Source organism: Poeciliopsis prolifica, unplaced genomic scaffold (assembly GCF_027474105.1).
Source record: "Poeciliopsis prolifica strain line A6 unplaced genomic scaffold, Auburn_PproV2 SCAFFOLD034, whole genome shotgun sequence".
In the NCBI taxonomy this organism is placed as follows: domain Eukaryota; kingdom Metazoa; phylum Chordata; class Actinopteri; order Cyprinodontiformes; family Poeciliidae; genus Poeciliopsis; species Poeciliopsis prolifica.
This window is the reverse complement of record NW_026562409.1, coordinates 6,159,856-6,172,430: the sequence shown is the minus strand read 5'-3', so window position 1 is coordinate 6,172,430 and position 12,575 is coordinate 6,159,856. Positions and strand designations below refer to the sequence as shown.

The window sequence follows — 12,575 nt, the reverse complement described above, 5'->3', positions numbered from 1 at the left end:
CTTGCTAAATTGAGTCACTATATGTCTTAAAAATGTCCTTTAATAGGAATAATTTAAATGTGAAACAAAAGCAAAAACAGAGGGGGTTGAATACTTTTTGATGAGCCCGCATTACCAAACTGGAAATTGTTCAACTTACATAAAATACTGCTTACTTTTTTGTTGTCGTAAGATGCGTTGGCCCTTACAAATTTTTGGGGCAAGTGTGATTTAAAAGAAACAATATTGTTTTTTCCGAAGTTTTCACAGTAACAGAGTTAACTGAAATGGAGTCACAGATGTGGTTAAAAGAACAAATCCAAAGGCCCAGACAGAAAAATGAAGATGCTCGTATTTTTGTCTGGGGTTTTCTATCAGCATATGGTTTCCTGATGTTCTGTCTCTTTGGAGTCCAGGCAGGAATGAGAACTGGCTGAGTCATGACAACCCTAAATTTCAAAGTCCGATTCTCTTGTTTTGTTTTTTTTTTATCTTTTATAAGAGACTCGACTTTCTGTCTGGTTGTAGTTCAGATAACGCAGCTCCCTCAAATCATTATGGCTTCTTTTGTGTGACACAAGTTCAGATGTTGCAGCAACAAAAATCAGACAAGTCGGTGTAACTAGAAAACCTAAACCTGATAATAATGCCTCAAGGTCTGTCAAAACACATTTCTGAAGAGAAAATGAAGATTCCAGTAGACCTTTTAATTTAAATGGATAAACATTTTGCTTTGTGATGAAAAATGAAATATGTCCAGCAAGATGCCTGCCCATGCCTCAAGCTGTGTGTCTGCCTTACACAGATGAACTGTTGATATTAATTTGGCGTATTTTCTTCATTTTCACACCTTCCATAATTATCAGTCACAGCCATTAACAGTGAGTTCTCCAGTAAAGAAAATAACTTTGTCGTGACCTATCCTCTCAGCCACAAGCCAACATATTAAATTTCTTCCTGTTCAAAGAAGTGATTTTTCTCCACTGTCACCACATGCCTGCTGTGGAGAGGAATTACTCAATCAGCAACCTTTTACAGTCTGTTAGGCTTTCTAGAAATACTTTTCACTAATTACAACTGAATGTTTGAATGTGAGTGAACTGATAGAGCTAACATTGAATTTGATTGTACGTCATTGGTTTTGAATCTGGGTTTCTGATTTAATGGTATTGGAATTAAATTAATGAATGGGAATTTAGATGGGCTAAACATTTTTCTATATTATAGGAATTAGTGCTGTTAATAAAAAGGTTTTGCCAGTATTTGTTTTCAGTATGGGTATGGGTTAGGGTTGCAGGGTTTTATATTAAGGTAGGCAAAGTTATCTCCAGAAAGTTTTCAGTAGCTGTTGTTCATCTTGGAGTTGTACGTTGAAACTGAAAGTCAACACAGGAGTTTTATGATATTGATGTCACATATAGAAGGGAGAAGGCCATATAGGTAAGGGGTGAGTGATTTAACACAGGCTTGTAAAGGTCACAAAAAAATGACACAATTTGAGTAAATCAGAAAATAAATAAGTCTGGTAGCTCATTAAAACTCACCTAAAGACATTTAGGTGCTCCAACAAAGACTTTCTTTGTTGGAGTGGACCACCCCGTAGCCCCATCAAATCCTCAATGGGTGGAGACAAGATGCAGTACAAGACACTATTAACTTGCATTACAACATTAGTACGGTCATGGGAAATTGTATTCTTTGTGTGATGCAATTCACACATTTACTTTGTATGAAACTACTCTAAAAAAAGAATATAAATTTACATATTTTTTAAAAATAAACTACACCTTTTAGAGCAATTATATAATAGTCTTCAGAAATCCAGAAATATTTGAAGTAATTGTAATCATTCTTGAGTTTCACAAATAAGCACATTAAAGTTCTCTAGTAATTGCTCAGAATTACTTTGTTTCATTCTTTTAAAATAAGACAGTTTCCAGTCCCCATTTCTAACATCGTTGTGGCTTTTGCTGTTGTCCCACAAATGTCTTAATTGCTGCATCTTTTGAATTCCTGTATAATAACACTTCGAAGCATTTGCCTGATGAAGCGTTTGTTGTTTTTTTTATTTTTTATTTATGCTTTTCATAATTATTTTAGCTTATTGTCAAGATATGGAGAACTGAAATAAAGAGAAATCCATTCACTGGACTTTTCCTTTCACCCTTTTCTGAACCTCCCCGGGCCTTTTGTTGAAGTTCTCTTCTCTGTGAGAAATAGAAAGCTTCCTCAGAAGCACCCAAGGTTGACTCACTTCCTCCATTTGGTCTCTCTATCTCTTCTGTCTTTCTTTCTCTAGTTGTCTGTCTCTTTTACTCTCTCACTTTCTGTCTGTCACAGGTTAGTGGTGCTCCACTTTAGAGTTTCCTGCTGTTACATAGTAGCGCAAACCTGAAGGTAAGTTTTTTTTCTCCTCCCCTCTAGAGCCATGCCATATTGCAGGAGTTGTCTTGTACCCGTTGTGAGAAGGAAAAAAATAGGGATGTTTGATGTCTTCTGTTCATTTCAATGTATTTAGAAACTGTGGAAATAGTGAAGCTTTTTGCTGGGAAAGATGTTACTTTCCTGTTAGAGGTGAGAATGGAAGTGTTTGTGGTGAGCAGTCCCAGTAGCCTGCACCATTAACAGCTGTTAAAGTGTCAGGCAGATTTGTAAAGCAGCACAACAAAACTTTTTAGCTTCAGTTCCCACCAGTTCTTTGTGGGCATATGTGTCTGACGCACGAATGGTTAAGAAACAAAGCTACACACAGTGGGTGTCACAGAAAGAGCTGGTAGAAAGATTTTTCTGCTCTTCCTGTTGGTTTCTTCCTCCAATCAGCTGATAGCTCATGTGCTGATGCTCGCTGCTGATTCCCTGGCAGATAAAATGTCTATGTCTCACATTTGAATTTCACTTATTTTGTCTTTTTGGGATTCACTTGTTTTTTATTCATTTGAACGACTGAGAGAGATAAAAGATGATGAATTTAACAGGAACAACTCTAGTGAAATGAAAGTGTATTTGCTCCCTTACAGATTTGTTTTCACAGTGACAGGTTTCAGTTTAGCAAGCACATTTTATGATCAGGGAAAGATAACCTGAGTAAACGTAAAATACAGTTGACAGTTATTTCACTTGTTAAAGAAATAAAAATGTGAATTATATTTCTCCTTATGTCACTATAGAGGAACTGTGTAATCTTTTCAAAAATCTCAATTGGTTTTCAAACGTCTCAGTGAAGTTATGTGTCCTTAGATTTATTTTGATACATCAAACATTTCTGGGAAGGATCCCCTCTGTCCTAAAGTCTTAAAAATAGCCAAGTAAAGTTTTTTGGACTTATGTGTGACTTTGTATTTCAACTGTTCTTGAATTTCTTTAGATCGGGTGCATAGCGTGTTGCTTTTTTAAAGCGTATAGCCTCACTCATGTTGTTCGACTTTTCTGCTTCATTATTGCCTTTATAAAAAGAAGCATAAACCAACCAACTATTATGTATTTCATTCAAAAAAAATATTAAGAGGTCAGCTTCACATAGAAATCCTGAATACTTCAGCAGCACAAACATCTCTGATCTCTAGAAATTAACCTTTAGTAAAAGTCTTTCATCAATATATTCAAGGTGATACAAATGCAAAGTTTTGAGCAATGCTAGAGATAGCATCTAAGGATGTGCAGTGACCTCTAAGCCTGATGGTACCCATGCTGAGGATGGGAAAAAGGCTTGATATAAATGTGCTTGTTGTAATGCGTTCAGCTTAGATTGAAAAATTTAGATAAAAACAGTAAGTGAACCCTACTTCTATAAAAAAAAAGGTAAAATAATTTATTCATCTTTAAGAAATGTTGATTTCAAACAAATCAAAATCAAATCAAATTTTATTTGTATAGCACATTTCAGCAGCAAGGCATTTCAACAATCATCCTCCCCCTTTTAATAGTTTCTATGAAGCAATTATGAAAACGAAACAATATTGGAGATCAGGCTAGAGGACGAGCCAAGTTGAAAACCCAAAGCTCACTGTTATAAAACTGCAGCAAAGCATGCCTTCTTAGGGTCTCCAGATCTCCATAACAACCTTCTATTCTAAGTCTTTTGTGCACATCTTTAGCAGGCTTATCAATAATTGTGAAGGGTGCTTTGAGTCACCCTTAGTAGAAATTGATTAGTACATGTAGGCTATATTAGGCCCAGCTGTCATTTGAGGGGTAAATTGCAACACAGCAGACATCTTTCAAAAGGTCACATGAGATGAAGAACAGAGTTTTGAGTTTTATATTAAATAAATTTATTTACCAGCTGGCTAATAACTCATTCGACATATGACAGAAAGTCATGTGTTGAAGTCATGAGATGTTCTTTTCAGAACAAAGTTGTTTTGTTATCGGCAGTAAAGCAGCCTTTTTTTTTTCAGGCATTATTAGCAACTATGTGCAACATTTTTTGTAACTGAATCTCTCGATTTTTGACTTATTTGAGACCTTAAAAGGAATTGTATTTAAAGAAGAAGAAAGTTACAAAAGCTACCAGCGCGTGTATAAATGAAAGTTAAGATTTTGGAAATAAGCTGCTGAAAAACAAAAGTGAAAGAGACGTGCGAGAGACACAGGATCTAGAACTTCCCTTTGTGTTTGGTTGTTTTGTTATAGTAAAGAAGCTATGTGTAGGTCTCTTTGTGTGAATTAGACATGCAGATATACACACAAAAGATGCACACAATGTCAAGCAGAACCACCGACACCACAAACACCTACAAATATACTCATGCACACACAAACATGACAAATGTACACCACAAACTTCCCGCATACTCATTTCTCTTTGCCTTTTACTGACAGTGACTGAGCCACTTTTGAGAAAACTGAGTGGGTGTGTTGACTGGAAACAAGTGGCATTGACCCAGCACAACAGCTTTTAACCTAAGGATAACTGAAGAACATGTTTAAGCCTTGTTCAGAGTGAAAGCAGGCGTCTAGCAGAGATATCAGGAGCTTGCTGCTATGGTTTAAGATGGAAAAACTAAACAACTTTGAGGAAGTTTTTGCTCCTCAGGAAGTTTAGTCATTTGTGTTCCAATTTTAGTCAAATTTCCATGCATGCAGTTTTTGAGATTATTCTTCATTTTTAAGTCTCTGTTCTTTTAACAGTTTTGCATGCAAACCAGAGAATTACTATCTTGTTTGGACATAGTTGCCAACCTGCCATGGTCTCAGTCCTACTTCATGCAATCAGTCAAAGGCTTCTCTTGATGCATCAAGTATTCTTCAGATGGAAAACCTTAAACATGTGGTAATTTGTTGCTTGTTAAAAATATAGCTGAATCAAATGAATTGTCAAAGAGGAGTAAAGACAAAAAGAAAGAAAATACCCTGAACTGGTTTGACACACAATTGGAATCATACTTCAAAAGATTAAAGATAAAGGCATGATGACAAAACCTCTTGGAAATGGCAGACAAATACAGTAGTCAAATGATGTCACCATTTCTGATAGGTAAGTGGTCAAGAATCCTCAGTTGACTGGAAAAGACTTTATAGCTGGTTTCCTTTTGCATAGTAAAGCTCATATTTAGACCAATAACATGACAGTGATCTCAAGAATGCCTCCAGGCGTTTACTTTTGATTTCTGAAGAAGTCTTTCACTAAAAAGAAGTTGTGCTTGACTTTCACATGTCCATTATTGTTGGCACTGAATCAGTAGTGTTCCTAAAAGCCTTGACAAATCTAAATGTATTTAGACCAAAAAACCATTCAGTGTCATGTACATCATCAAAAAGATTTAAAGTTTTACATTTTAATCTTGACATCTTATAAAGCTCACTGTATAGAATTACAGTGTATCATTTTAGAGCCTCACTCAGTTCTGTCTAAGTTCTGTGTTGTGGTCAAAAGCATTGCACATTTCTGTTTTGTTTGCTTGTTTCAGAAAACATACGTTGTATAAATGTACAGACATACCACTCCTTATTGTGAAAGTATCAAAGAAAGTTGAAATCCAGCATTGGTTGCTTGTTATGCCGACTTCTTCAGGAGTCATTTGCACAGTTACCTTTGTAAACTGTTTAATTGTCTAACACAATTAGACAGTGTTTAGACAACCTGCTTTGTTTGACCTCAGCTTTAAGCTTTGTCATTGACCGTGCTAATCATGTGATTCCTTTGCAGCTTCAGGGTGTTGATGATGGCAGTGTGGATCCAGGCCCAGCAGCTTCAGGGAGATGCTCTTCACCAGATGCAGTCACTGTATGGCCAGCACTTCCCCATTGAAGTCCGTCATTATCTATCCCATTGGATAGAGAGCCAGCTCTGGTGAGTTTTGTTTCCGTTCAAGGCTTCAGGAGTCCTTCTGCCACTGGTACATGCGCATGAATTTCACATTTCTTTTGCGTGCATGTATATGTGTGTTGTTAGGGATGCTGTAGATTTGGAGAATCCGCAGGAGGAGTTCAAGGCTAAACGCCTCTTGGACAGTCTGATACAAGAGCTGCAAAACAAGGCTGAGCACCAAGTTGGAGAAGATGGCTTCCTTCTTAAAATCAAATTGGGTCACTATGCTAACCAACTCAAGGTAATTTTAGTTTTTAGTTTTGTTTATCTATTGAGTCACTCCTATTTGTTATGCTGTAAACAAACCCAGAGTTTTTATATATGTTGGTGTGAAATATTCTCTGGGTTTTCTGGAGGTCTTATTAAAGGTTCTCATTTGTTTTTTATATTGCACTACTTGACATTTTGCTTGTGCTTGTTAAGTCAATTACCCCTGACATGTAAACCATTTAGGCATAAAAAAAAAGACTCTGAAACTCAATTAATGATCCTGTGTTTTTGTCTACACATTAAGATGACATCAAATAATGATCAGCTAAAGGATAGATAATGTGCCGTAAAGATCTTCTGTGAGGTTTTTGGTGAATTTTCTTCCCTATTTTTTTTAAATGCGTCTTTCAGTTCTGATCAGCTTATTTTGACATTTTTAGACTTGTAAGTTCTTCCTCTGCTTGTGCTCTTCTTCAAAGAAATGCTATTGCTAAACACTATTTTCAAAAATTCAAGGAACATTCCTTGAAGCAAGTTTAAAAAGCACACTGGATAGAACTTTTGTGTAGATAATAATAAATGCTGATATTAGCCATGGAAGCTGAGTGAGGTCTCATAACAACAAATAAACTGCTAATGTAGTTATACTTTCTACAGAGACAGTTAACAAAAGCCTTAGACACTGAAGACCGCTGATTCTACCTCGTTGTACCATAATGGATCAGACAACAAAATTGTCGCAGTTCCAGCATAACGTTCATCCTCATCATCATCATCATTTTGACTTACATGAGTACAAGTATTTAGCTGGATGGATAGCTGTCTTTTTCTAAATGCTTTTTAATTGCAATCATAACTTGGATGTTTTCATTCATGTGAAATATGTATGAAGTGAGACAGGTGAAGCAGTAGCTACTAATGAACAAATAATCTTATTATTATTTTAATTTTAAAATTGTTTCAGTCAATGAAAATACATGTGATCTCATGTGAGTAAAAAAAAAAAAAAAAAAAGAGAAGCTAACAAGGTGCCAGGTTATGTTTTCAGCAAAATATTAGAGTTGCTTACAATGAAACAGGATAAATGTTTAGAAGGCACAGGTGTTCAGCTCAGTTTCCTTCCTTGTAGTGGTTCTTAGAAAGAGCACACAACACAGTGAGTGTTTTGAGAACAGGTTGTATCCACATGGAGGAAAACAAGAGAACAGCCCAAGTCAGTTACGGTAACCAACCAACACTGCTATTTATGATCAAACTCCCTGCTCACAGAAATATTCCTGTGACTAGCTTCTTCCCAAGCCTGAAATCTGGCATGGAAATACAGATGGAATAACTTAGTAAGCATGATGCTGGGCTCATATTTAATATAGTGGATTTTAATCTGTTTACTTTTAGATGTTTATTTTAAGTTTAAAAAAAGGCAATTTCACAAATTATCTGTCACCATGAAAGTACCGCAGTATCCTCTTATCTTTATGGAAAGTTGTGATTTCCGTCACTGAGGTGTGCTAATTGATTTTAGCATGTCTCCAGCATTCACTCCAGATTTTAACAAGCTTCTCTGACGATCCTAAATTGGTCTTAACATGGTTCATGCTCTCCTTTTCTTTCAGAGCACGTATGACCGCTGTCCTCTGGAGCTGGTTCGGTGTATCAAACACATCCTTTACACAGAGCAGAGGCTCATCAGAGAGGCTACAAATGTAAGTTTGATGCAGATGGCATTTGCAGTGTGTTGCCTGCACACGCACACACATCCAAACACACCTCCATCCAATGATAATGCCAAAGCCTTCAATGAGTCTAACATTACTGAGTGAAGCCTAAATTACATGATGATCCAGAAATTGGATAATTGGAAAACTGCTCTCTTTTTTCGCTGTTTGTCCACCAAATGTCAGCCCGTGTATTACATTGTTGTAAAAGTGATTCATTAGCACATTAGAGTATTTTCAATTTTATAGCTGACTTCATTTTAATGCCATATGAACTGCTGTTTTTTTTTTTTCAGTTTACTCAATGGCCCTGAGTTCTAAAACCCTGAAACCAACAGTGCGTGAAACATCTGACTCCCACTAAGTCCTGTTCTGAATTGATTTTCAGTCACAATATGTTTTTTCTATTTGCAAAATTGACTGCGACCAAATTAATTTCATGCTGTTCAGCCTGAACCTTCATGGCACCATGGTGCACTCATAGCCTACCAGCGAGCCCTCATGCATTTTTTTTTCCATGTCAGTTTTCTGTGTTTCCACAGTATTTGCTGTTAGTCACTGGGGAGTTTGTTGTCAAATACGCTAACAGCAACATAGAGCTCCCATCATCCCATCCCGAGGCCTCTAAAATAACAGTTCACCAGTGGCTACCCATTTGTATTAACAATCCTAATAAACCATTCAGTTTTCCACGTGGACAAATATTTGTCTTTCTCACTCCTCCATCTCTACATTTTCCACATTTTATTTAGTCAAGCTCTCCAGTGGGTGGGATAATGGACAGCATGTCTCAGAAGTACCAGCAGATCAACCAAGCCTTTGAGGAGCTTCGCCTGCTCACACAAGACACTGAGAATGACCTGCGCAAGCTCCAGCACAACCAGGAGTACTTTATCATCCAGTACCAAGAAAGCCTTCGCATCCAGGGTGAGACCGGAGGGCACGCACATCAATCTTGTTGTTGCTGTAAATTAATTATTTGACTTACTAACATTGCAATGAGCAGCTACAGGCTGGGTAATTAGTAAAGAAATCTATAAAGGGGAAACATGTTTAGGTGGCATGGTGTGTGGCTTTTATAAACCTTTGGTTAATTGAATTGTGTCCTGTTTTGGTCCGTTTGGATTACCAAAATTGGTTCTGTTTGCTAAATGCCAGAATGCATTTGTTCAAAATCAGCAGTGTGCATACACAGAGATTCCTTTACATTTAAACAAGATGTAAAAACCCAGCTGGTGATGTCACGTTTTAGTAAGCAACTGTCACACCAGTGGCCTCCATTTCAAAATAACCAGACAGGAAATGGGAAAAATGAGAAGGGAGGTAGACATGTAGCAAAGGTCCTGAGCTCTGAAATGGAACCCATCGACTGCTCCAGCAAAGACTAATAGCCTCCGTATGTGGGGCACCTGATCTACTGCTGCACCAAGTCCAGTTAAAGCAGGTCCTGTACCAACATGGCTTGAAAAGCCGCTCAGATAACAAAGAAGCCATTACCCCAGAAACAGTACAAAAGCTCTTTAACTTTCAGTCACATTTCCTGTTGTCTGATAAAAGTGAAGTTTGTTATCAATAATAACCATTTTTATTGACGGAAGAGTGATGATGATTGTTGCCTAAGAATTGTCTCTCAACTGTGAAGGACTGTTGGCCACTTCAATAATTATTTGCTAAAATAATTAGCAAATAATTGATTTAAATAGAATGCATGTATGCCAGTAAAAATATATATATTATTAATTTAACCTTTTTGAAAATAGATCTAGTTTCAATAATCTTAAATTGATAAAGATTGGAAACATTTTGGTTTTTTAATGCCAGACACTGAGGGGGTAAAAAAACGTTTTCATAACATATTTCATAAGAGCTTTTTTTTTTTTTCTACAAGAATCAACACACAATGGAAGTTTTTAAAGTCTATACTACCCTAAAGGGATTTCTTTTGAGTTAACTATTATGGGCCAGAGGGCAAAACATATTCAGTATTTGCACAAGTTAAAGACTTTCTACCGCCTCTGTTCTCATCAGTCTTTAACTTGTCCACACCCTCTCCAGCTCAGCTGTCCAGCCTTGCCACTCTGCCCCCTCCTGACCGGCAGCTACGGGAGCCTGCCCTTCTCAGCAAGAGAGCTACTGTGGAGGCATGGCTGACAAGAGAAGCCAACACACTACAGAAATACCGACTGGTGAGAAACCTCAGTAAAATCACTTCATGTCATTTGTTTTGGTTACACATTTGTACAGCATATGATTTTGATTTTTGATTATTTAAATTTTTTTTGTATGCATCAAATGCTACTAAATTTTTGTGCTCAAGGGTGCATCACTGTGAGCACTAAAATCGCATTGTGATCGTTTGCGGTTGCTTTGACCGTTTTTCGAGCAGGACCTGGCAGAGAAGCACCAGAAAACACTGCAGCTGTTGCGAAAGCAGCAGACAATCATTCTGGATGACGAGTTGATCCAATGGAAGAGACGGCAACAGCTGGCAGGCAATGGGGGCCCACCAGAGGGGGGCTTGGACATCCTTCAGTCCTGGTGGGTTTTTTTCCATCTCCTGCTGAGAACACAGCCACTAGAACTCCTCACACAGCATGAAATTATAGGTTTATTAGTCTCCAGCAGGCTTCTTGTGGTTTTATCTGAAGCTTTTAATGAGAGAAATATACAGGGGTATAAAATGCATTTCCGCAATTTCCTACTCATTGCCTTTGGAATCTTTGATATTCTTATTGTTTATTTACTCTTTATTTTATCCTAAAAAAGGCTTTCTATGTGTTTAAGCTAATTTTATTAAGCAGAATTTAAGCACATCTTTCAGCTGTGATTTTAAAAATATTAATAGTCATATTTCTAATCTGTGAATTGTTTTTTGCGTGTTTTTATGTCAGGTGTGAGAAACTCGCTGAGACTATTTGGCAAAACAGGCAGCAAATTCGGAGGGCAGAGCACCTTAGGCAACAGCTGCCCATTCCAGGACCCATCGAAGAGCTACTCAATGAACTCAACAGCACTATCACAGATATCATCTCAGCTTTGGTCACCAGGTGTGTGTGCTTTTAAGCTTCCTCTAATTATTTGCCCCTGCACACATTTCTTCTTTGATTGCTTTTCTGTAATTCTTAGCATCCTGGCAACAAACAAAGATAAGATGAGTAAATACAACAGGCAAATTTTAATTATTTCAATTACTCAGTTTGATGAAATTGTTCCTCCCTGAAACTAATAGCCACTTGTTTCACCCTAGGTGGCCATTAAGTGTTTGCATTTATATTGTGTTGGATTTTGGCCCAGATTTTCTTTTTCGTTTAGCCACATTTTATTTTATTTTTTTATTTTTTTTTTTTTTTGTTATTCTGAGATGAAATTGCTTAAACTCTGATCTTTGTTTTAAGGTCACACACTGAAATGGTGTGACTTTTTTTTTTTTAGCAGAATTAAATCACACTAAGTTGTACAGGCTGCATAACGGTTACGGATCTCTACCACCAAACCATTTGTGTGTAACTGGACATACACCTACAATTTTTCTCATGTCTTGTCAGTCCACAGTTTGTGGAATCACTGAAAAGTCTTGGAGATCATTTAGGGATTTTTTTTTATTTTTTCTATTTTTGTAAATTTGAGAAGCCTTTTGGATTTTTTGATCACCAGAGGTTTTGGCCTTAGAATTTTATCATGGAAGCAAATGTTTCCCCAGTTTTGTTTTCTTAATTTCAGATCCTAAACGCTGGCCTGAGCTGATTAAACTGCTTTAGATGTTGATCTGGGTCTTTTATGACCTCCTGGATAAGTCCTCAGTGAACTCTTGAAACCAGTCCTTGGACAGCCATGCCAAGGAATATTTGCCACTATCTCATGCTTTTTCCATTTTGTGGAAAATTACTATCACTGGTGTCTGCAAGAGTCCAGGGAATAATCTTTTCTTTTGCCACACTTTGTTTTTCATTTGTTGTTGAATTTATTAATCTTGGATGTTTGCCTCTCTTCATTTAGCCTACTTAATGTAATCAAGCTGGTTCTGTTTAATTCATTTCCTGACTCTTGCAGGTTGTGGTTACCAAAAGTTAAATCCAACTTTGAAATGTTTTAGTGAAGGAGGTTATTATATTTTCAGCCATGGCCAGGTCGGTTTGGACTGGAAGTCATCATTTAAAATCTTCTTTTTCTACTTGCACATGTCTGCTTCTTTGTCTGACATAAAAACTGGTTTAATGACCTGACATTTTTAAGTGTGACAAAAATGGCAAAAAACAAAAGTAATTAGTCATAAAGAAAACAACTTTTAACAGCACTATAAATGTTTTTTTTCTTATCATTATACATCATACTTCAACAGTGTTGTTACAGTCTGAAAGAGT

At 36.9% G+C, this 12,575-nt stretch overlaps 1 protein-coding gene across 2 annotated transcripts in view; it reads left to right on the top strand.

The window, feature by feature from the left end:
* stat5a (signal transducer and activator of transcription 5a) overlaps window positions 1–12,575 on the top strand; it is a 52,591-nt gene that overhangs the window by 26,699 nt on the left and 13,317 nt on the right. For both annotated transcript variants that reach the window (XM_055051778.1, XM_055051779.1), the window contains 7 exons: window positions 6,128–6,271; window positions 6,374–6,530; window positions 8,113–8,202; window positions 8,967–9,141; window positions 10,270–10,400; window positions 10,601–10,752; window positions 11,106–11,261. In XM_055051778.1, the coding sequence (XP_054907753.1) occupies window positions 6,141–6,271; window positions 6,374–6,530; window positions 8,113–8,202; window positions 8,967–9,141; window positions 10,270–10,400; window positions 10,601–10,752; window positions 11,106–11,261 (992 nt within the window). In that variant the 5' untranslated portion in view covers window positions 6,128–6,140. The remainder of the gene's footprint in view (window positions 1–6,127; window positions 6,272–6,373; window positions 6,531–8,112; window positions 8,203–8,966; window positions 9,142–10,269; window positions 10,401–10,600; window positions 10,753–11,105; window positions 11,262–12,575) is intronic.